Source organism: Agelaius tricolor, unplaced genomic scaffold (genome assembly GCF_023055355.1).
Source record: "Agelaius tricolor isolate 1412-34295 unplaced genomic scaffold, bAgeTri1.0.p SCAF_38, whole genome shotgun sequence".
Lineage (NCBI taxonomy): Eukaryota > Metazoa > Chordata > Aves > Passeriformes > Icteridae > Agelaius > Agelaius tricolor.
The window spans coordinates 355266-378979 of NW_027269298.1; the positions used below are offsets into that span (position 1 = coordinate 355266).

General features: G+C 43.8%; 2 protein-coding genes across 11 annotated transcripts; both read left to right on the forward strand.

Moving 5' to 3' along the window:
• The first annotated feature begins 25 nt into the window (after positions 1-25).
• PTGES2 (prostaglandin E synthase 2) lies at positions 26-5850 on the forward strand. Its single transcript, XM_071453900.1, has 7 exons — positions 26-276; positions 1219-1413; positions 1507-1562; positions 2149-2301; positions 2846-3046; positions 3354-3471; positions 3848-5850. The coding sequence occupies exons 1-7, from the start codon at positions 61-63 to the stop codon at positions 3974-3976; spliced, it is 1068 nt and encodes a 355-aa protein (XP_071310001.1). The 5' UTR covers positions 26-60; the 3' UTR covers positions 3977-5850.
• A 643-nt stretch (positions 5851-6493) lies between these two features.
• On the forward strand, positions 6494-23706 carry ODF2 (outer dense fiber of sperm tails 2). Of its 10 annotated transcripts, none has more exons than XM_071453892.1 (21): positions 6755-6806; positions 7609-7687; positions 8360-8528; positions 9692-9808; positions 10418-10594; positions 11666-11832; positions 12873-13002; positions 13302-13433; positions 14301-14375; positions 15003-15074; positions 15640-15756; positions 16604-16789; positions 17082-17191; positions 17884-18019; positions 18620-18730; positions 18909-19013; positions 19579-19737; positions 20605-20705; positions 21240-21402; positions 21728-21853; positions 22598-23706. In XM_071453892.1, the coding sequence occupies exons 3-21, from the start codon at positions 8421-8423 to the stop codon at positions 22772-22774; spliced, it is 2469 nt and encodes an 822-aa protein (XP_071309993.1). In that variant the 5' UTR covers positions 6755-6806; positions 7609-7687; positions 8360-8420; the 3' UTR covers positions 22775-23706. The 10 variants fall into 10 exon arrangements, with proteins under 10 accessions (XP_071310000.1, XP_071309990.1, XP_071309992.1 ...); XM_071453896.1 differs by having other exon boundaries at positions 6792-6806; positions 8375-8528; XM_071453893.1 differs by lacking the exon at positions 6755-6806 and adding an exon at positions 6874-7350.
• The last annotated feature ends 8 nt before the right edge of the window (positions 23707-23714 follow it).

Below are 23714 nucleotides of genomic sequence, written 5' to 3' on the forward strand. Positions count from 1 at the left end.
CGGGGCGGTGCCGCCGTGCCCGGGGCGGAGCGGCCGCTCTCCGCCCGCCCTCAGCCGAAGATGGCGGGTGCCGGCCGCGTCTGGCGGGTTGGAACGCTGCTGTTGCCTCCAGCCTGGCGGCTGCGGGCCCCGGGACGAGCCTTCGGCGCCGCGGCGGGACGGGGAGGCAGCAGCGGCGGTGGCCGCCTGGTGCTGGGCGCTGCGTTCGCTCTGGGCGGCACTGCCGGGCTGTGCCTGGCGGCGCGGCAGCGCCTGCGGGAGCACTCGGCCGCTGAGGTAACGCCGGCTCCCCCTGATCCCCGCCGTGCGCTCCCCGAGGCCTGCGGGGACCCCGCTGCGGCCGCAGCGAGCCCCCGGGGACAGCGGCTCCGCGCGGACCGAGCGGCTCCTTCTGCCCCGCTTTGAGTGGGGGAAGAGCTTAAAACGGTCTGGGAGGCCCCTGGCAGAGCATTCCTTGAGGAGCCGTAAGGAAAGGCTGTCAGTGAGGGCATCCTTGGGGGTGTGGAGCCTTTTCTGTTATTGCTTTTTCGCAGCACCCGCGCAGGGTTGTGTAACCCAGTAAATTGTAAATGAGAAACAAAGCGGGGTGGCTGCATTTGTTCTTTAATGTGTGCGGAATGATTGGCACGGCCTGTCGGGCTGCTGAGGTGCAGCAGCTTTGCCAGACATCCCGTAACTGATGTCACGGTGGCCCTGGGCTTTCCCTGCCTTGTCCCAGTTGTGCCCAGGTTGGTTAATCCCAGGAATGTGAATTTGGGCAGACACGTGGCCTAAAATCAAATGCAAACTCTGCTTTCCCCACCTTGTGGCCTCAACAGAGGCTGTTGTGGGGGAGGGATTGTCTTGTAAAGGCTTTATTTTTGTTTATTTGACTATTACTGCAAATGGTTGTGTTTTTCTATAAAATTCTGTTTTACAGAATAGAAATAATAAAGGGGTAAACTGTAGATTTAACTTATTTTTTTTCCTGGCTGTGAGTAGGAGTTTCCAGCACATTAAATAGATGTGTAGAGAAACAGGTTATTGGTCCCAATGGATGGTGAATATTTACATATTTGATGCCATTATTTTAAAGAAAGCATCTGATAGCCAAGATATGCTCATGATCAGATGTTGACACTGAATGTCAGAACATTCAGAACAGAAATAAGGGTGGAAGGAAGGTAGTGTTTATGTTTTTAGCAGAAAATGGAATCTTCTGTTCTCTTTTTTCCCCAGCTGCCTGCAGGGAGCCTGCAGCTCACTCTCTACCAGTATAAAACATGTCCTTTCTGCAGCAAAGTCCGAGCTTTTCTTGATTATCATGGACTGCCCTATGAAATTGTGGAAGTGAACCCGATCATGAGGAAAGAGATCAAATTCTCTTCCTACAGAAAGGTGCCCATCCTGCTAGCCAATGCTGGGAGCCCTCTGGTAAGTCTCCCTGACTTGGAGCCTCAGCATGCAGCAGAATAGGTTTTGAAGAATTTCCTTTCCAATTTAACCAGTTTCTTTTAAATTTTTCAGCAATTGAACGACTCCTCGGTGATAATTAGTGCAATAAAGACCTATCTTGTTTCCAGGTAAGAGAACAGGGTGATGAGAGGAGTTGAATGTGGAGGTTAAGGTTAAGTAGAGTTTTAGAAGAGTGCCATAAGCCTCTTGCTGACCTCAGGCTGTGAAGCTCTGGGTGACCTGAGCCTGGTTGTGATATTATGGGTGATGCCTAGATATGTTGTGATGTGTGTGATGTAAAGCAAAGGTTGTACCTTTCAGAAGTACTTTCTCATCTGTGAGATCCTGTTTGCACAAAACCTACTTAAACATGGACTAGTGTTAGTCCTGGAACTGAGCTTACAATTAGCCACTTATAACATCTAGAATGAAATGGAATTGTTGTGCCTATGGCCTGTCCTTTAGGTCTCCTTGAGAATGGTAGGAAGTTTTATGCCTGCAGAAATTTCTGTTCCACCACAGACAAAGGCATGTGCACTAATAATAGTGATTTGCAAGTAGCTGTTCCAGGCTCTTTTTTCAAATAGAATCTGGAACATGGTGCACTTACTTTTAGAGTAATACATTTTTTAGCGTGTATCTTTGAATCTGGCCTTTGCTCTTGCTCCTTTTTTGTAGGAGCCAGATCAGTGCTAACTGTGTTTCTGTTCACAGGAGGAATAGCTTAGAAGAAATCGTGTCCTTTTATCCACCTGTTAAAACAGTGACTGAAAAAGGCAAGGAGGTGGTCGAGTATGAGAATAAATACTGGCTCATGCTGGATGAGAAGGAGACCAAAAGAGTCTATCCTGTCAAAGAAGTGAGAGTGTAAGTGCTCTTCAGTTTCTGGGCTCTCCAATTAGGGTTACAGCTTCCTCCTTGTGTACTCAGGGTTGATGTAGATGTAAAATCCCACTAGGGCTGACTAGTCTTGTCACACTGCTGTTAAGTGTTTCAAAGCTCATTGGCTGGTTTGCTGTGTTTGTTAGATAATTCAAAACAAAGCTGTTAGACAGCCTAGTTACCACCACCATGGTCACACAGGCTTTCAGCTGCCTCCAGTTTCCTTCTTGGCCTTTCCTTTGTGCCACAGAGGAATGCTATTGAGGAAAAGTTTCCCTTCCTGCTTTATTTCTCATATTGGGCAGAGAACCTAATGCTCTATCTTAGTCTTAAATTCAGTTGGAGACTGGGGGAGCCTTGCCAAAGATAACGATGCTGAATGCATTTTAGAGGGGCCACCAGAGTACCTGGGTAAGAGTATTTGACCTTGGAAGGATCTCTGGCTAAGGCAACTGTGATCCTGCCTCCTTGTAGCCCTTCTATCTGTATTAACCTCCTTCACTGAAAACTTTATTTTGACTCCTCACAGGGAAGAAATGAAGTGGAGAAAATGGGCAGATGATTGGCTTGTTCACCTCATCTCCCCCAATGTTTACCGCACCCCCAAAGAAGCCTTGGCATCTTTTGATTACATTGTCCGTGAGGGGAAGTTTGGCACCTTGGAAGGTCTCTTTGCCAAATATGTGGGGGCTGTTGCTATGTTCTTCGTTAGCAAGAGGCTGAAGAAAAGGTTGGTATCACTAAGCACCAAGTACACAAGAGGAGAAATAGCTCCTCCTTAGCTGTGAACCCAGCTGTCAAAGGGCAGAACCTGAGTTTTAAACTGAACCATTTAATCCTGTATGAGTAACAACTGTACTTCTGTAACTGGAGGTACTGAACCTCTCTACTCATCCACTATTTAATTACTGACTCCCCCTTCACTCTGAATACTGCCCTTACTTGCAAACCAAGACCAGCCCATAAGGTGAGAGGTGATAGAAGGTTAAAGAAAGAAACAAACTTAAGTGTTTGAACTGATTCTTCTCTTTATGCAGACACCAGCTTCGAGATGATGTCCGAGAAGATTTGTATGAAGCTGTTAATGAGTGGGTGAAAGCTGTTGGCAAAAATCGACTGTTCATGGGTGGGAACCAGCCAAACCTTGCTGACCTGGTAAGGGCTTCATCCCTGTGGTTATTGTCAGGTGGATCACAAATTATCCTGCTGCTCATCTCTGTGATATGGTTAACACAAGTACAGGCAGAGAAGTTGAGCTACATGAGATACACTGTCCTTTGTGCAGTAATACAGTTCCCACATGGTGGGGACTTCCCCAGAACTGTACATAGATCCTGATCCTTACTGTGTCCTCATGGAAAAATATGCATATTCTTAATTACCTTTCTGCCATTCACTCCTCCTTGCTAATCAGAAGGATGGATCAGATGGCAGGACAGGGGAAGAGCCATACTGGCTCAGCTATTGAGGCACTTTTACCCTAAGCCATTCTCCATTTTCAGTGTTGTTCTGATCTCTCTGCTCTGCACAGGCAGTGTACGGGGTACTCCGGGTCATGGAAGGCCTGGAAGCCTTTGATGACATGATGGCTCACACCAACATTCAGCCTTGGTACCAGCGCATGGAAGACGTCATTGAAAAAACTGGAGTTGCAATCTGATGCCAGCTGCAGCTGCCTCCCTGAAGTACTTGCATGGTGAAAACTTCAGAAGAAATGGCTTTTCTTTTTAGAGTTGACTGGTCACACCTAATGGACTGACATGTGGGCACAGAGACCACCCCGTTCAGAACATCAAGTTGCTGTGAGAGAAGGGTCCAGCTGGGTGTTTGTAGAAGGATGGGGACAGGTAAAAGAAAGAGATTTTGGATGCTGCTGGAAAGGAGACACTCTGAACTGAAGAATGCAGGAAAAAGGCTTCTTTCAGACAAGAGACACCCTCAGAGCAGGTTACTGTAAAAGCAAGATGCTCTTGGCTGGTGTTATGGCTGTGTCAGATGTGGTAGGCCTGACCAGCTTTTGCCTCAGGCTGTCTTCTGCTATCATCCATGTCACCTGAAGTGTTTTCCTGACTGAGACACTGGATACTGGTTTTTAAGTGACAGTATTTCCTGCAATAGAATCTTGTAAACCTAGTGCTAAGGGAACTGGAGGAATCTGCAGTGCTGGAGAAGGCACCCTTCCTCTGACAGCGCGAGGCTGCACTCAGCAAAGCATCTGCTTTCACTCTTCCATGTAAACGGTTCTCTCAGGATTTGATTCTGTACGGTCTGCAAGGATAAAAGCTGGCTTTATTCTGTCCCCTTTGTGCGATCTGAGTTCTTACTGTACCCTTTACACCCAAAGAACATGGCCTACACTGAAATCACAAACACAGAGCAGTTATTGGAAAGGCTTGTCTTGCATTACATCTCTCTGGAATATTCCTGAAGATCAGTTTGTTCTTGTTTTAGGAAAAGAAGGATTAAGAGCCATCTGCATGGCCAGGGGATCTCTAGATGTTTATGTCATGCAAGAGTAACAAAGGATTTGCTGATGTGGCAGTCAGATTAGGAGCTGTACCTGCTGCTAAGTCTTCTGAGCTGTGCTGAGTAGAATCATAGAATGGTGTGGGTTGGAAGGGACCTTAAAAACCATCTTGTTCCAACCCCCCCTTTTCCCCCCATGGGCAGGGACACCTTCCATTAGACCAGGTTGCTCCAAGCCCTGTCCAACCTGACCTTGAACACTTCTAGGAATGGGGCAGCCACAGCTTCTCTGGGCAAGCTGTGCCACACTTCCCCATCCTCACAGGGGAGAATTTTTTTGTAACATCCCAGGTAACCCTGCTCTCTGTCAGTGGGAAGACACTGCCCCTTGTCAAAGTCCCTCTCTAGCTGCAGAAACCATATTTGTCATAGACAATGTAGGTTCAAATGTGAGTGATCCTCTGCACAGCCCAAGTATCCTTAATTACCACCTTGATCAAGTTCTGTTTCCCTAGAAGAACAGGCAGGTTTCAGGGAATCTGATTTGTTGTGATATTTCAGGTGCAGCTGAAGCTGGTCTGTAAATACAACTGCTTGTCCAGTGTGTGTTCAGGGAGAGTACCTTTATTGGTTATAACAATGGTGGTGATAGAGATTTGGGTTTTTTTCTGAATGGAGGACTAGTTGCAAATTCAGTTATGCTCTGACATTGAAGGGAGAAAGAAAATGTTTACAGTACAAATGGCTGCGTGGCTGTTGTGACTTGTATTTCTTTAAACTGTTCTGTACTGAAACTTGTGTTCCATAGTTTCAACAGGCAATGTTCTTTTAAAGAATTTTATTGAGCATGCATAAACAGGAGGTTGAAGAAACCCTTGATGATAATTTCAGCATCCACCTCAGCCTGAGAGGGAGGAAGAGATTTTCATGTTAAATAAGGATCTGAAGCACCAAGGGCTCAGTGATTCCACTTCCCCTTGCTGTGGTACATGAATCAGTCCTCTCAAGATGAATATCCATAACACTAACATGCCAATAATGTTATGTTAAATAAAGATTGTTTCAGGATTTTGTATCACCTTTTATAGAGTCTTAGGATGTTAAGGGATTAGAATGGACCTTAAAGATCATCTACTCCCGACCTCCCCTGCCAAAGGGCAGGGACACCTCCCACTAGACCAGGTTCTCAAGGCCTTATCCAACCTGGCTTTGAGCACTGCCAGGGTTGGGGCATCCACAACCTCCCTGAGCAACTTGTGCCAGTGTCTCACCACCCTCACAGGGAAGAATTTCTCCCTAACATCTGGCCTAAATTTCCCCTTTAAATTTTCACCTCGTCCTATCACTACAGTTCCTGATGAGGAGTCCCTTTCTGGCTTTCCTGTAGCCCCCTTTCAGATCCTGGAAGGTGCTCTGAAGTTTCCACATGACCTTTCTCTTTTCCAGGCTGAACAGCCCCAACTCTCTCAGCCTGTCCTCATAGGGAAGATGCTCCAGTCCCCTTATCAACTTTGTGGTCTCCCAACATTTCCATGTCCTTGTGTTGGGGACAGCCAGAACTGCACTTAGTTCTGCTTAACAGTAAAAGTGGCTGTGTACACAATTCTGGCGTCACCTTTAAGACTGTAAAACTCATCTCAAAAGCAACGCCAGAAAACTGACTTATTAATCCACTTATTCCATCCTCTTTTCAGACCTCCCCATTTCCGAGCAGCCCCTCCTGAGGGTGCTGCAGCCGTGAGGGTGCTGCGGCCGGTGGGGCCGGGGTGCCCGAGGCCGCTCGTGCCGGCCGCATGGCGCTGCGGGCGGTTACCGGGGGCGGTTACCACCGCTCAGGGCCGTTCGAATCGCCCAATGGTGGAGCCGCGGGGGGGACGCCGGCGACGGCGGCCGGGACCCTGCGGCCGCTCCTCCTGTGCCTGGTGCGCGCAAGGTGTCCACAACTCAGTCCACGGCCGCCCCTGCACCTCTCGCCGCGCCGATGGGGAACTGAAGTGGCTGCGGACGCCGCGCGCAGCTGCCTGGTGAGAGCACCGAGCCCGCGGAGGGCAGGGCGGGGCGGGGGGCCTCGCCCTGTGGAGCGTCCCCTCACCGTGTGGGCGTTCCGTTGCCCCGGAGGGTGTCTGCTCGGCGTTTGTGTGTCCCCTCGCCGTGTGGGTGTCCGAGCCCCGGGAATTATTCCTTCCTCCCTGCCTTTCGGGCTCCTTCCTGCTGGCAGGCCAGCGGCAGCCATCGGCTCCGGATAACGGCGCGGCGCGGGCGGGCGTTGGGAGCTGCCGGGCCCTGCCGGTGAAGGCCTGCCCTGCTCGGGGCTGCGGGCAGCTCACGGCCCCCGGAGCGCGGCTCTGCCAGCCTGAGGTGACCGCAGATTCCATGGAAAACCTGTGGAGATTGCAGGAGGAATGAACACTTACGTGTGAGCCTTGTTGCTAAGGCAGGCACAGTGACGTTTGGACGTTTGGTTGTCACTCGTGGCGATTCAAAGGCTCTGTCAGTCCCTGCCCTGTTCCTGAACTGAAGGAAGTGCTGCTGTGTTCCTTCAAAATTGCGGCTAGAATATGAAAGTTTGTAAGTGAATAGTGCCATCGTGTAATTGTACAAAACATTTCCACCGTTTAAAACAATTTCCATTGTCAGTATGTTAGGAATTATAGTGTGTCCTTTCCTCATCCTGTGCTTTACAGAGGAAACTAGGGCACACCAACTTTTGTTTTTTGGGTTCATGTACTTGATGTTTGAGCCTTGGTATTCTCTTAAATCAAAAGGAAGAGGATGTTAAGAAATTGGCACCTTTTCCTCTAAATCATTTTATTATTTCTGTAACAGGTGTATCTCATCTGTCACCGAAGATAGTTCCTCTACACCCAAGACTGTGTGCAGGAAAGCCAAGAGCTTGAAAATAGCTGTAAGTAACTTTACTTAGGCTGACAATATCCTTTCAATAGCCAGAATCAGGTTAGTGCTGCTGGTGGCCTGCTGTAAGATTTGCAATTACATTATGCCTTTACATCAACTGAGGCTCCAAGATGATGATCTGAACCTTGTGTCTCTAGGTTTTTCTGTGTAGTGTCAGGTTATGGTTATGTGTTTCTGTGGAGATTAAAGAAATGCTGTGATGCAATGGCTTTCAAGGATTTATGCTTTAAAAAGATGCTCAAAGTTAAGCACATACAAAGGAGCATACAGATTCAAGGATCTAGGATGGATTGGTATGATGATTTCGTGATGGTTTTTCTTAACTTTTCAATTAATTCTCTTATTCTCCCTGCTTCAAGTTTCTCTTTGTAATCAGATCTTTTTGGTTATGGGAACTCTTGATTTTCTCACTTGCTTTAAGACTTTGAACTTCAATGGTTCTTACAGACAGTTGCTATTGATCCAGCTGTGTTTGATCTTCAGTTACCAGGTTAAAAGCAGAAAATACTGGAAGCAGAGGAATTGTTTGTGTTAATCCTGGCTTTACAGAAGAATAGTGTGAAGTTCAAAATGGCAGATGCTACTGATAAAAAGTTCAAATGTTAACCAAGGCTGGCCACTGTTTCTCTCTGAACACTGAAGGAAATGTTGTTATTTCCAGTTTCCGTATTCACAGGTTTCCCTTCATTGCATTTCCCTTTCCCATTTGTGGGAGAAGAGCCATGAAGAACCGTTGCTCATCTCCCCCTTTGCACGTCCATGTGGATGAAAACACCCCTGTCCATGTCCATATTAAAAAGGGGCAGAAAACCACAGCTGCAAAATGCCAGGTAGGAGTGTGTACCTGGTTGGTTGTAAGGGCTGCAGAGAAGGTGAATGGCCCTAGAAGCATCACAAAATCTTCCAGGTCTGTTCTACTGTTGTGTTAGAGCTATGAGACTTCATTTCATATTCAGTGGTGAATTTGCAGTGACACATTTGCTATGTTGATTTGTTGAAAGATGATTTTGGTGTGATACAGAATTGCTTTTCATGTTCATGTGAGAAATGTTGCTTCCAGTGTTATCATTCTATTTCTTGGATGTGTGTCCTGATTATGTTTTCTGTTTGGCTTCATGTCTGTTTTTAGGAGGAAAGCTTTGAGGAGAGGTAGGACTTAGGCATTTCAAGTAGCATCTTGATTGCATTAAAATAAATGTACTTAGAAAAAGAATCTTCATTCAGACCATCTTCTGGCATTAAGGACATTCTCTGTCCACTGAGTTCTGCAGCCAAGAAGATCTCTTCCCAGCCTTATCCACAGGAGGCACAAGGCAAAACTGAAGCTGAGGTTCTAGCTATCCCATATCCTCTTTTGTTGCTGGATATTTTTGGAAAGTTGTTCTAAAAAGTTGATGGAAGTTGCTATCTCGTTCTTCCTTATCTACAGACATCCTGTTCTAAGTCTTCCATTAATTCTGTGTTTGTTGCTAATGGCAAATTTCATAATGGGGATGGAATGACAGTGAAAATAATGAGTCCTATGAATTAATTGCCAGTAGGGAATGTTTACAGCATCTGATTTTTCTCTAAGGTTAGAATGATGCGAATACACTAACTCTCCTTCAGTTTGAGCAGCTCAAGTTCAATACAAATAAATGTGGATCTTCTAGTTGACTTGAGTAGGGAAAACACTTCCAGGGCTTTCCAAAATCGATCATATTGTCAAATGATATAGCTGCTTTTTTGTGAGGTGAATCTGGGATGGAGAAGGGATCTCCCAGGGATCTGTGAGGTCCTACATCCAGCCATCCTGCCAGCTGAGTGTGCAATAACCTTTCCTTCTGGCTGGTGTCAGCTTCCTTTGGTGCCTGCTACCTCATCTCACCTGATGCATCCTGTGAAGCACTTCTGATAGTTCTGTATTAATGATCTTTCATTTGGTTTTGCAGCACTAAAAATTGCAAATGGTTCTTTAAGGGTCTGTAATTTGTTTTACTTTCTCTTTCTTCAGCAAAAGCACAAACAGAAATCTAAAGGGGACGGTGTGCGAGCCGTTCGGGTGAAAACTAAGGCCCCTTGGATACCCCCAGGCAAAACAAGCACTCGTGATACCATCTTGAAGCGGGAGGTACACCTGGTTTTGCTCTTTAAAACAAACTCTGAGGTTTAGCCAAGGTTGAAGAGAGCAGTTGTGTAGTGAGAGTTGGGCAGATCTGAAAGAAGGCTACTGTCCCCTGTCATGTAATTGAAGTGTCTTCTGAAAATCTTTTTCACTTTTTAATGTAGAAAAACTGAGAATTCATAAACAGCCTGTGGCCATGCCTTTCTGTCTCTAGAAGCCAGACACAATTATTTTTCTATTGTGATTTTGCTGGTGCACTTCAAGATCTCATCTGGAGGCTCAGTGAGGGACTGCTGGTCTCAGTGTCTTCCAAAGCACAGAGGGTTTGTGTAGCATTGCATCATATTTTCTTTCTCATGAGTTGATAGGTTTGCCTGTTGTATTCCCGACACTTCCTAGATGAGGATTTGAGCTTTGATTAGATTTTCTTCTTTTTCAATGTACTCCTTCTGCATTCTTGACCTTTCCCAGATGGAAAGAGAAGAGCTGTTTGTAAACAATATTTTTTTCTTTCCTAGCCTTGCTGCAGCGATGTGACCCAGTCTCTGTTTTTTGGCAATGTGAGAATATTATTTATAATGCTATACTAAAAAAATTATCCCCTTTATTCCCTAGCAAGACTCAGGTGAGCATCTAGAAGCTCCACCTACCACTGAGTGTGACAGGATGCAGTCCGTAATGCGCCTTAGTGACCTCTCCACAGACGACGATGATCCCACCTGCTGCAAAATTAACAAATATGAGAAGAAGATAGACAGCCTAATGAATATGGTGGGAACACTGAAGAAAGAGGTGAGGAGGCAGTGGAAAGACCTGCTGACTGGGGCTTTGTAGCTGATCCTTTGATAAGAGGAGGCTGGAGGCAGGTCTTGGTGCAATGGAAGGCTACCCAAGCTGTTGGTAGCTTGCTTGAAAATCAATTTGAATTGTTTAGAATAGCTGAACTATCCTAGTGAGAAATTCACTAAGCCACATTATGAAACATTTCAAAATATTATTAATTTAATAAGGTATTGCTGTGCTTTAGGTTCCAAGTAATCTCTCCCACCCAAGCCCAAAATCTGAAAACTGATGACTCCAGAAAGTGAAGAATACAATGCATTGATGTTTTATTGTCAAAAAATCCCCTTATTCAATGAGATTGTTTCTTCTGATTCAGTTTCAAAAATGTGCAACCCAGTGATGTTGTGTTTTCCAGATAAATAGGCTCTTATGTACTTGACACCACTTAAAAATATGTGGGAGATGTTCCCAACTCCCGTAAGATGCATCATGATGGGTGTAAACTGCATTTTTAACATTGAGTTAACACTCAGAGTGGCAAATTCTGTATTATTATTTTACTCAAAGCTACATGGGCATCAAATCAGTGAACAAGAATAAGATTTGAGTCAAGTAAATTCTTACATCAAGCATTTTCCATTTTACTTATGCTACAAAATTTAATGGAATTACTTGCATGATTATAAAACAAAAATCAACTTTAGAACCACAGAATCATTAAGAATCACAGAATGAACTAGGTTGGAAAGACCTCTGAGACCATCAAGTCCAACCTATGACCTTAAAACCTCCTCATCAACTAAGCCATGGCACCGAGTGCCACGTCCAGGCTTTTTTTAAACACATCCAGGGATGGTGACTCCACCACCTCCTTGGGCAGCCCTTTCTGTGAAGAATATCCCCTGACACAGCTTGAGGCCATTTCCTCATGTCCTGTCACTTGTCACCTGGGAGGAGATACTTCATTTTTTTTATACTTTCAATAAGTTAATTGACTATGAGTGGTTCACTGATTTGGGATGTGGATTCTGTGTATCACTTCCAAAGCCCCTGGTTTAAGTTTTGTTCCAATATCTTCAGGTCAAGATGCAGCAAATGGAGGAACAGGAGGAAATCACAAAGCGTCTCCTGGAGGAGCAGAAGGAAGAACTGAATGAGATGACACAAGAGCTGGTAGAAACAGAGAATGAGAACTCGCGGCTCCGGCGCAACATTGAGCGTATAAAGGAGGAGAAGGACCTGACTGTGTAAGAAAGCTTCACTTCTCACTCTTAACTTGTGGTATCCACAGGCACCTCTCTTCTTTACTGCTGACATGATTTGAGGCTGTAGCTGCTGCTGAAGAACTCTATATGTCCTATATGCCCTATAGGATTTTTTGTCACCTTTTAGAAGGGGGTTCCAGAGTGCAATAGCCCTATAGAAGGGCTCTAGCATGATTTTTGGAATGGGAAAATATCCCTACTTTGAGAGGAACCTGAGAGCAGTTGGCTTGTGTGGAGGGTCAGCCTAGCTCTGCCGTTAGTATTTTGAAGATTAAGGGATTCTGCTTGAATTGTGATGGTATTGATAGAACAATAAATGAATAAACATGGAGCTGAAAACTAAAGGAGAATTTTTTACCTTTATAAAAATCATACAGAGCCAGGAGTGACAGCCCCAGAGAGGACTGAACTATGGGCTTTTTTCTTAGTGATCCTGAAGGTCTGCAAGTCTGACATTTTTGCATCAGCTTTGTATCTAAAGAATTAGTGAAGTTTGTGTCTCCACAAAGGGGGACACTAGTGTTTTAGGAGAGTTAGTTTTAATTTTCCTTAAGAAATATCACTTGGAAGTTAATACTTTCTGTTCCTTTCTGAGAAAACCTCTAGGAATGCTTCTGAGATTACAAATGCTGGCTAAAAATGTTGAGCTGCATATCTTTGTGTGCTCTTCTGGTTTTTTGTTTGGCCATTTGGAGTCTGATTTCTGGTGTGGCATAAGCACCCAGGAAAAGCACAGCATTGTGTTTTGGATTTAGCAGTGTGTTCACTTTTGGTATAAGCCTGATTTGTCCCCTCTAAATGTCATAGCTGTGATCTTAGCAAGCTCCTGGTGTCTGCTTACTGCCTTTTCTCAAAACAGCTTCCACACTGAAAGAGTGTAGATCTTAGGCAGTTTTTGTTTAGAGCCTTTATCCTCTGATTTGAGCTTTTTATGAATTTTAACCCAATCAACTCTATATCAACAGTGGCTGGTAAAGCTGCCAAAGCTTCTTGTTCCTCTGATGGCTGAATTCTCCTTGCAGGCTGCAGAAGGAGTGCTTGCAGCAGGAGAAGGAATGTTTGATGACCAAGCTGAGCGAAGCAGAAAGGGATGGAGCAGCAGCTGCCAGACAGATCCATGCCCTGAGAAATACCATTGGGAGACTCAACATTGTAGGTGTCCCTTTTGTTCTTTACTACGTTGTCCTGTTATATGGCTGTCTTAAAAAAGTAATGTTATAGTTGCTAATCCAGTAAAATCTAAGGAAAAGTGGAGGAATTTAACCATCCTTAAGGTCTTTGCTGGTTTGGTTTTAAAGTGGGGTATTTACTCCCAGTTACCTTCTGCACAGAAGTGAACAATTACATCCTTTCGTTTATGTTTTGTGGGTTTTGAGTTACTGTGTTTTGTTTTTCTCATTCCTTTATTTATTTTTGTTTCTTCATTTGTTCGTTTAATGTCTTTCCTTCAGGAGAAGCACATGAGCAGCACAGATATAAATGCTCTGACAAGGCAAAAAGAGCTGCTGCTTCAGAAGTTGAGCACCTTTGAAGAAACCAACCGGACACTCCGAGAACTTCTTGCAGAGCATCAGTCTCGGGAGGTGAGAACTGCTGGGGGTGGAGCCTGGCTGATGACAGGAGGCTGTGTTGTCTCGTGGGCTGGAAGGGAATTTTGAGTTTGAAATCTTTCAATTCTTTTTCCCAGCCCTGCAGTCGACCCTGTCAACCCATAAATGTTGGAAAATTTTTATTTGGGCTTTTTCTTTATCTCTGCCTAATTCTTAGAGTAAAACTGGCTTTTCTGCTCTGAGGATGGTAGAGCCTCTAAGTCTTTGACTGCATTAAAAGGTTCAGGCCCTGCTGTGTTGCCAGCTGTCTCCTCTGGATATGGCTGGATCTGCTGATCCTGCTGGTCTCAAACTCTGCTGTTCCTGGAGTCTGAGGACTTGATATGGCCTCAACTAATGGGAGCCTATGGATATTCAGAACTTTGATTTTGTAGGCTCTGAGGGCAACAACAGAGAAATTGGAAACAATTCTGCGCTGCATGTACAGAACCATTCTCTATTGTTCATAAGAGCAGTAGAAAAATGAAATTTCTATTTTTTCTGTAGTTGATATTCCATTTCAGCAAAAGCAGGCTGGTGGGAACAGTTACCTCAGCCATCAGTGAGGTTGGATAAAAGGTCTGAATTCTTCCACATGACTTCCTCTGAGTAGTGGGAGAGTTCAGAATGATCTTACATTGCCATCATGCTTTTTGTTTTAATCTTTGACTGGGAAGTGGAAGAACTTTCTGAGCTGGATAATGATATGTGAAATATTTAGCAAGTGTGATGTTTCTGTATATCTTTTAAGAATTGCTGCTGCAACTGGGAAGAAGTAGTTGATTTTCCCAGTTCCATTTAAAGAAACTATATAAAATTGACTTTTTAGTTAACAATTTTTCTCATGCATTTATTTTGTAGAAAGATGCCCAGAAGGTTATGGATCGCCAAGCAATGCTGCTGAAAAGGCTGGCTGACTTAGATGCAGAGAACATGGTGAGCAAACCACAATCTCTCATTTCTTTAATACAGCAGAAAGATCTAAAATGACAAGCCCTTCTTTGTCTTATATTACACTGTCAAATCTTACTCTAGTGCCTTTTAGGTCAATAAAATAATTATTTGAGCTTTTGTGGTAATCAGAGCTACTACATTGCTCCTCTGGCTAACAACCTGCATTTAAAAGCGGGTAGAGTTTCATTGCCTTTGAAATATGGGGGCTTAGAATGGGAATAATTCTGTGTATTGGGCTCTGTCACTGAATGAGTTACCTTGTGCCAGTTTTTGTTAATTTCCTTCTCTGTAAACTGAGACAAGAGTTCTTGCATTTGCAGAAGCTACAAAACTTGCTGTGAGACATAGGTAAAAGCCCTTTTTAGTCTGTGGAGTGTCTATGGTCCTGACTGGATATCCTGTGCCCTGTTGCACAAATGTATCCCTTTTGCTTCTTGCTTGAGTAGAATGCATCCTGTTTTTCTGGGGATGAGGATGCTGTTGTTGAGGACAACAGGCCATGCCACAGATCAGGTGGTCTTGACAGGGAGGCAGTTACACCTCTTGCCTTCTACCTGCCATCCTAAATGTGTGTGTTCCTGAACATCTGCATGGTGTTTGTTTTTCCAGCAACTTCAAATCAGGCTTCAGGGAAAAGAAAAAGAAGTGGAAACCCTCACACTTCAAATAGTGGCAGAAAAGGTAATTTTGTTTTTCTGGTTTTCCCTCTCTTTTCTACTTTCCAGTTCTGTAAAACCACAGGCAGTCCAAAAGATGAGGTTGTTTGCAGACTGCTGTTTTGAGATCTAATGACTGGCTTGCTTATAAAAACTAGGCAGATACCAATACTCACACCATTGTGGGTCCATACTCTGCTAATAAGACACCTGTGACAAGGATGGATAGGTAGAATTCTCTTTGCCTGGGCACTGAATTGCCATTCTGTTTAAGGTCCTGTTTGTTCCCAATGGCAAATTCCAATCTGTTCCTTAGTTTAGGAAGTAAAGGGGGAATGCAGTGGAAGAGATCAGATATGAATGATATTTTGCTCTAGAATATACTTTTCCTGCCAGTCCTTCACATGTGTTGTGAAATAAATGGCTGCTCATTCTGTCCCTTGTTTTGGACTGAAGAGCTGTGAGGGTCCACCTGGAGGTGGCTGGAGATCATTCAGTGAAGAAATCTGACCTTACTACTGTATATTATAAAGTGTTGCTTCTATTAGCTTGTTGAGTAAATCATATTTGTCTTGTTCCTGCTTATCTAGGAACAGGCAAAGAAAGCCTTTGAACTTGCCAGATCCCTGGAGTCTGTGAAAGCTCATTTACAAGCCCAGCTGAGGAGCAGAGAAGCTGAGAACGACCGTCTGGCTGCACAGCTGCAGGTATGGCTGCACTGCTCCCTGGGGATTGTCTCTTCCTTTGCTCCCATGGACCGAATTCACTCACAAGGGGAGGAGCAGAAGCTTCTTACAGAGTCTGGTTGACTGAAATATTGGCTGGTGATGTTTATTGCATTAACACACAGCGTGATTTTCAAATTAAGTAAGAAAAGAGAAATCTTTTCACTTTTGAGGCCTGAGGCAAAATCTTAGCCTTAAGGTCTATGTGCATTAAGTTGCTCCATAATTATTCAAAAAGATGGCTTTGGTTTAGTCAAGCATCAAGACAAACTGAAACTATTTAATTTGCTTTTTTGGAAAAATGCTGTGCCAGTTTGATCACCCTCATTCATCTGTTCTCCAGTATAAATGAGGAGGAGAAAGTTCCTCTGGTGTATTTTGATTAGACTTTTATATTTAGCATATGTTGGGATGATGTTACAAGGAACATAAATGTGCTAATAGTTTAAAGGAGCTTTAATCTGTTCTAGTAAGAGCTGCATAAAGCAACATTATTATATACAAACATTTCATCAATAAAAAGAATTTTCTCAGGTAGATCAAAAGACTGTTAAAACAATATTTATTTTGGTCAGGAGAGAAATCAGTATTTTAGGAAGCAGTTTATGAAAGAAGAAAAGAAGACTCCTGGAAGAAAAGGAAGATGTCATGCTGCCATCTCTTTCAGCATTTAGACAGGATTGTGTAGATGAAACCTGACTGCAAATACCTCCAGAGTGAACACTGGGGATTTGTGCCTGGCTCCCATCATCATTTCTAGGAAATTAGTCGCTGCTTTGGGTTTGCAGGTGTAATATGTGCATTAATCCATATTGTGGTTCCCTCACAGAATATGGAGATCAGTGAAAATCACACTAAGGGAGAGATGGATCTTCTTCTGGAGCAGCTGCAAGACCTGAGGTGCAAAGCAGAGAGTGATAAAGAGGCCCTGAAGAAAGCGGTCCGTGCACAGAAAGAGCGGGCGGAGCGGAGTGAGGAGTATGTGCAGAAACTGACTGCCCAGCTAGCAGAAAAGGTACCTGCTGAAACAGGAGAGCCTAGTTTCAGGTCATGATTTTAAATTCTTGACTTCTTGTAGCAGCCCTGGGGAGAGTCTTTTCTCTCGACTAATGAAATTTATTTCTGTCTTGATGCCATGGCCCATTTATGCCAAGTTTAGAACAAACCCAGTATGCTCAGCTGTCACTGTATTCACTGCATGTCCTAAGTTAAGGGCATTTCTGTGTATTGTCTGCATATCTCACACCAGTGATGATTTTGTCTTCTCCCTTACTTTTTTCCCCTCTTGTATTTCCCTTGCCTGACAGGAGAGTGCTGTTGCTGAGGCCCAGTGCAATCTCGAGGCCTGGAGGAATCGCTGCAGCAAAGCAATGAAGGAGAAGGATGACCTTGAACTGGAAGTTGTTACACTGAACAGGTTAGAGTAAAATCTGTGCAGAGAAAGAAGCATGAGTGGGGATGAGTTCAAAGTTCAAGGATAATTTAATTGAATAATAGCATTGAAATGAATATTTTAATTGGATTGCTTGTAAATAACCAAGCAAAATCAGCACTGCCTAAGGGCTAGAGCAGAGTTTGAAGAGGTGAAGAGAGACATGTGACTTCTGCTGCTGCCTTGCCACAGCAAAGGCAGACTCTTTAAGCTTTGCTGACTCTTAAAACTGTTCTTTTGCCATTTTGTAATGCTTTGAATTAAGATTATTTTTGTTTTGAGATCTTTTTGAATAACTGTAATGGAAGATATGAAAAGACATAAGTAGTATAGTTGATGCCAGTTTTGTTGTGAAGGTAAATAAATATGTTGGTATCACTGCAGTACAGATGTTGCTGCAGGGAAAAGTAAGTAGGTATGAGGTGAGAGAGGGGTATCTTTATCCTGTGCATCTTTGAGACAATTCATTTGAGCTCCAGGGGGACAACTCCAGTGAATTTCCAGGAGGTATAAAAAGATTGAACTAGTCAAAGAGTGTTAGCAGAGAGGTCTGCATACATGACTGGAGAAGGAAGATGAAAGGATAGGGAAAAGCCATGTTCCTGAAGCTAGTTTTCAAAGGTTAGGAGCCTTACTCTTCTTGTCACTTAAGGATTAATTTTCTTTCTGTGTGGCAGCCGTGTTGCAGACCTGACGGAACAACTGGCAAGGATCCAGGAACAGACACGGGACGAAAACGAAGCTTTGGTGGATAAACTACAGCAATTGACTGGAGAGAACAGTGCTTTGAAGAAAGACAATGAAAAACTAAAGGTCAGTGACTCTAAGGGTTTGAAGATGAAATGCTAGGAGGAAAAGAAGGTGGAATTATAACAACTTGCTTGGCCACTGAGGACAGAGTCAAATTTCACCCATTGTTCCTATACAGTTTAAACCAGTTCATATAACCAGACTGGGACAGGGCCAGTGTGCTGGGAGCAGACACAGGGAGTGTACATACTGGGAGAACTGTGTTCCTCCCATGTTTTGGCTAGAAGTATCTCCAGCTACTGTTTCATCTATCTGGGATCTTGAATCTTTTCCTTACACCTTCATGCTGCTGACCAGAGAGCAAATAGCTGTTGTAGCTGTTGTAGCTTATACAGAGAGAATGGTAATCTCCAGAACAAAAAAAATGACTGGCATATTTCTTCTGTTGTCTTTTACCATGAGTGATCTTGTGGGTGACCTATATCTTTTTTTCCATCCCAAACCTCTGTGGTCTGCTGATGCAAATTTGACAGTCTATTGAAGTCTGGAAAGTTCTGGCAACTTGCATGGACAAAACTGTATTTTCTTAGTCTATGCATCATTAGACAGCTCACATGGCAGGTACTTCCAAGCACTGAATGGAAGATGCTTTCTTTTTTCCAGGCTGCTCTGATTTCAATGGAGGACAAACTGAACCAGGCACAGATGGAATTGCAACATCTCCAGAACTCTGTCAGGAGCTACGAAGGGTTGATTGAAACCTACACAGCCCAGGTAGGTCTCAGAACCTCCAGCCCTTGCACAAAGGTGTTTTCTCCTTCCTCTGTGGCTTATTCTGTAATACCTTAGCTATTGCCAACTGGAGCAGTTTCAATTACTCCAAGGCATTGCAAACATGTGTTGAAAACTATTTATAACAGATGAAGTCTGGGGTCTTTTTTTGAATGTCCAGGCACAGATGGCCCGAAAGGAGTCAGATGAGCTGGCAGCAAGACTGGAGAAGTGTGAAAAAGAGAACGAGACATTAAGGGAGGAAATGAACAGGGAGATTGAAGAGGTAACTATCCCTCTAAAGACATGTTGTAGACATTCATGGGTCTTAGTGTTCTGAATCTAGTGAAAAACAGCTGGGAATAGGAAATAAAAGGCTTATCTTGATTCTGCCTTTTGCATCAGTTTTTCCTCAGGACTTGTTCAATGGGTTTTGCAGAATGGACATTTGGCAGCTTCTTTCTGACTATATGGCATTCTTCAGAGGTGTATAAATTATTTAGTATATCCTTTGCTGCAAAAATAGTGGTTTTGAACAGTGGATTAGATAGGTTACACCATTATCTGATGTGGAACAGCTGACCTCAGAGGCAGAGCTTGTATTTCCAGTAAAATTGAAGCCCACAATCCAAAATACTCAATCTTACACAATCCATAGGGAATTTCAGATCCTAAGTGAAAGCTTTTTGGAGCAGGAAAAGACCTTAGGCTTTGAACTCCAGCACTGGCCAAATATCCACACAGTGTCATCATGGTTGTGGACTAACAAACCTTAATTGAAGTTGAGAAATTTTTTAGTCTTGATCTTAAGAACAATTGAAAGTTCCTTACATTCTCTTCTTTAATTACAGACTCGTGAGAAGTTCCAGAGCCAGCTTGCTGAACTGGAAAAGCTGCCTGAGATCCTGAAGTACACTGAGACACAGCTGGCAGAGTGCCATCAACAGCTCATGTGTTACGAGAAGAAGAACACAGACCTGTGTGGCATGATTGCAGATCTCCGTCAGCTGGTAAGGGACTGGCAGAAAGTACCCGTACCAGTGCAAACCTCAACTGCGAAATCAGATTGAGTTTCTAGTCACAGCAAGGTTCAAACTTCGTCTCTGTTCTCGTCTCTTTTTGAAAAGATTAAACGTGCACTGCAAAATAAAGGTGTGTGCCATGTCTTTGTGCAAGGAGTTAGCGGCTTTGCTGGTAGCATTCCTTGATATTTGAAAGGTTTCTCATCCCTTGGTGCAGAATCTTTCTGGGACTTGGTAGCAGCCATGAAAGCACTTGCTAATGCCAGCCCTTGTTTCTGTTATCTCATCCTCTTGTCAGCTTTCCCTCCTGTAGTTTTCTGGTGATGGTGCTGGCCCAACTATTTTCTCACTCTCATTTCAGGTTGTTTTCCCAGTTTCTGGTTTTTGTTCCCAAAAAGACTGTGTAAGTATTGCAGGACAATTTCAAACAAGGATGACATCTACAGCTGTGCCTCACAACATGATCTCTCTCTGACCACTTTAGTCTGCTTGGTTTGGAATTAAAACCCTCCCTGGTGTTTCAGGCTCTGATGCTGTTGTGGGCTGCTGGCATGTTTGTGGCTGCTGTTCTTGTGTGTATGCTTGGTTTGTAGCTGCTGCTCTACATGCAGGAATTTACAGGCCTGTTTTTTCTTTTGTAGTACAGATGAGTTTTCCTACACCTTCCCAGACTGTAACTGGAAGCATCAGCAAAATGGATGTTTAGTTCCTTTCTATCCATGGTTCCCTTTCTGAAGCTCTCCAGAAGTTATGAATGGAACATATTTCCTTCTGAGAGCTGCATATGTTTTCGATGGCTGGACATGTGTGTGTGTAGTGATTGCTCTGTGAAGTAATTAATTCCTATAATTTTAGATTGACCTCCAGGGGGACAAAATGGAGATGACAAGAGAGAGATATCAGTCTGCCCAAGAGGAGAAAAAGCAACTCACCTTGAAGGTGGAGGAGCTAGAAAGGTTAGAAATACTAGGCTCTCTTGCTTTTTTAACCTTCCATTTCCATTGTTTTTACAGGGGATTGAAACAGCTTCAGTCTTGTTCCAGTTCCCCACATGCCTCCAGGATTCTGTGCATTTGCCTATCCCACAAGGTTCTCTAATCAGTAGCTATCCACTGAGAGTTACATGCTTTTGCAGCAGCACCTGTTGTGAATGTTGTTAGACAGGATGATGGCTTAGACAGCAAAGGAACCAGCTCCTTGTCCAATCTAACCTGGCAGTTCTGAGGTTACTAGATACTACAGTATTTTTACCTATGTTTATACATTTCTTTTTGTGCCAGTGTCTCAGAAAATGCAGGTACATGGGTACTCTGTTGGTCCTTCAATATTTGAAATTTTGGTTTGAGGACTGGAGAACTGTTTCCTGGGGCTCTCACCTTTCAGGTGGGAATAGAATCCATTACCAGAGGAGTCAGAACCTGACAAAAAGCAGAGTGAAACACACTCCATTTAAAATGAATAGGTTTCCTTCCCTTATTGTCTTAAACTAGAAAACTAGAGTCCACGAGTGCCCAGAACATAGAATTCCTTCAGGTCATAGCAAAACGTGAGGAGTCGATCCACCAGTGTCAGCTGCGGCTGGAGGAGAAGAGCCGTGAGTGCAGCTCCCTGGCACGCCAGCTGGAGATGGCCATTGAGGATGCCAAAAGACAAGTGAGTAATTTTCCATGTTTGTGAATTCACCCAAAGCTACCCAGGCTGTGAAAGAGGAACAGCAAGAATGCTGAAAATATCTTCTCAGTTTATCACCAAACCCATTAAAATCATCATGTTCAGTGAAATACAAATAATGTGCTGGTGCTATTTGTCAGCACTGTTGAAGAACTGAACTTGGTTTACAACTGAAAAGCACAAGACTGAGCTGCTGTTTATGTATGAGAATGTGGCAGTTAAACTTTAAAGGGGTTTTGTGGGCAATGGGTAGGGAAAAATCATTCATCCCCAGACATCCCTTTACCAAAGTTGTTGTTCTGTGTAGGTGGAACAAGCTCGAGAACGAGCAGTCTCCAGAGAGAGGGCAGCCCAGTCCAAGGTGCTGGATTTGGAGACCCAGCTGAGCAGGAATAAAACAGAGCTGAACCAGTTGCATCGGAGCAAAGATGATGTGAGTGGCTTGTGGGGGATAGTCCTGCTGTACTGGTGGTGCCCTGGCAACAATTGGATTCCATAAATCATCCTGTGGCTGTGCTGCTGAAGTCATGCAGAGCTGTGCCTGAATGCGATGTGCTGTTGTGTGTGTCCATGTATGTGTGACATAGGACATGTCTGCTGTCACCAGTTCAGGATTGTGTGATAAGTGATAGGCAAGTCAGAGTACAACGATGTGAATGAACCTGGTGTAAAGTTGTGTGTGTGTAAGAAAAGAATCAGACTTTCCTTGTGTTCAAAGTAGATTTGCACCAGGTATTATGGACGGATTTCATCTTCATTCTGCCTATATCAGAGAGAGTGCAATTCCTCTTCTAGATGAAAGGATTTTTCTAGAGGACTGGCAGTCTTTTTTCCTGTCCTATTTACCTTGCTTCCTTGCTTTAGTTTTACTTTGAATTGTGTTAGCTGATGGATCACATCAAGTTCCTTTTCAGAAAAGGGTGTGTTTCATTCCCGGTAACTACAGCTAACACATTTTACAAGCCCAACTGATAAGCCACATTATCTCCTGCTTTTATCAGCTGATTGCTGAATGGAGCTGGGAACTTGCAGAAATTATAAATATCACAGCACCATCTATGGTAATGTCATCTCCTGCTGTGCTAATTCTAGCTCTCCTCAGCACTTTGGGGGAAGAGTTTAACATGAACAGGGTGAACGTTGCTGCCTTTCAGCGCCTTTTTGTTCCCCCGTGCAGGCAGAGCGCCGATACCAAAGCCGCCTCCAGGACCTGCGGGATCGGCTGGAGCAGTCGGAGAGCACCAACCGCAGCATGCAGAACTACGTCCAGTTCCTCAAGTCTTCCTACGACAACGTTTTTAGGGAATGTCCTTTTCTGGGCTCCTCCCTTAGCCCCACTCGCTCTCTTCTCTGACAGCAATGCTTTCCTTGCACCTTTTTTAAGCACACAGAAGGAGCTTTGTTTCAAAAGCCATATTGATTTAGAAAACTGGATGGGATTTCAGGGTCACTGGTGGGAGATGTTTATATTGCAGAATTAAAAAATAAAATGATGTTGGCATCTGATCAAAATGTGGGGTATCAGACAATATCAGCAATACTGGTTTGGTGCTGGAGGTTGGTGTTTCACCATAAACTGAGCCCCGACACCAGGTGGTTTTACATATAATGGAAAAGATCCTTTTCCTCCTGTTAGGTCATGATGGTTTCAGCTCTTAAAACCTGTCAGAGGTTTGTTGAGTGTGTTTATTCTTGTAAGAGCTCTCTTCGTGCTTCACTTCTCATTCAGTTTCACTGTTGGGGAGATCATGTGGGGGTTTTTTAAAATAATTTTTTTTTACTGTTGGTGTGATGCTGAAAATAACTGAGGTGCCTGGGCTCTACACTCACAAGAGATAGTCTCCTGCATAACCACAGTGTTTGTAACAATTTTATACCAGAAATTATGAATTTGGTTTGGTTTTTTATACTTGATTCTTATATACTCCCTGATCCTTACCTTTATTAGTGAGTGTGTTGCTAATGTTGCTTTACTCCTCTTACTTTGATTTTCTGATCCTGGCTATACCCGCCCAGGACTGAGCCAAAACAATTAAATTTGAAGGAAATCAGTGTCATTTCATTTGGGATCTTGGTGCAAATGCCATGTGAGTTCTAGGGGTGTGTGAAATCCTGACTTTGCCTTAAGCCAACTAAGGAGCAGCTGGAGATATTCAACTTCATCATCTTCTGGAAAATCAGGTCTTTTGTGTTTCAAGTCTCTAAAGTCCATGTGCTCTCTGGTGTCCTATTGTTTCTACTAAATGGCTCTTAGGGGGACAAAAATAAACCTTGTTTTTATTTTTCTCTCTTTT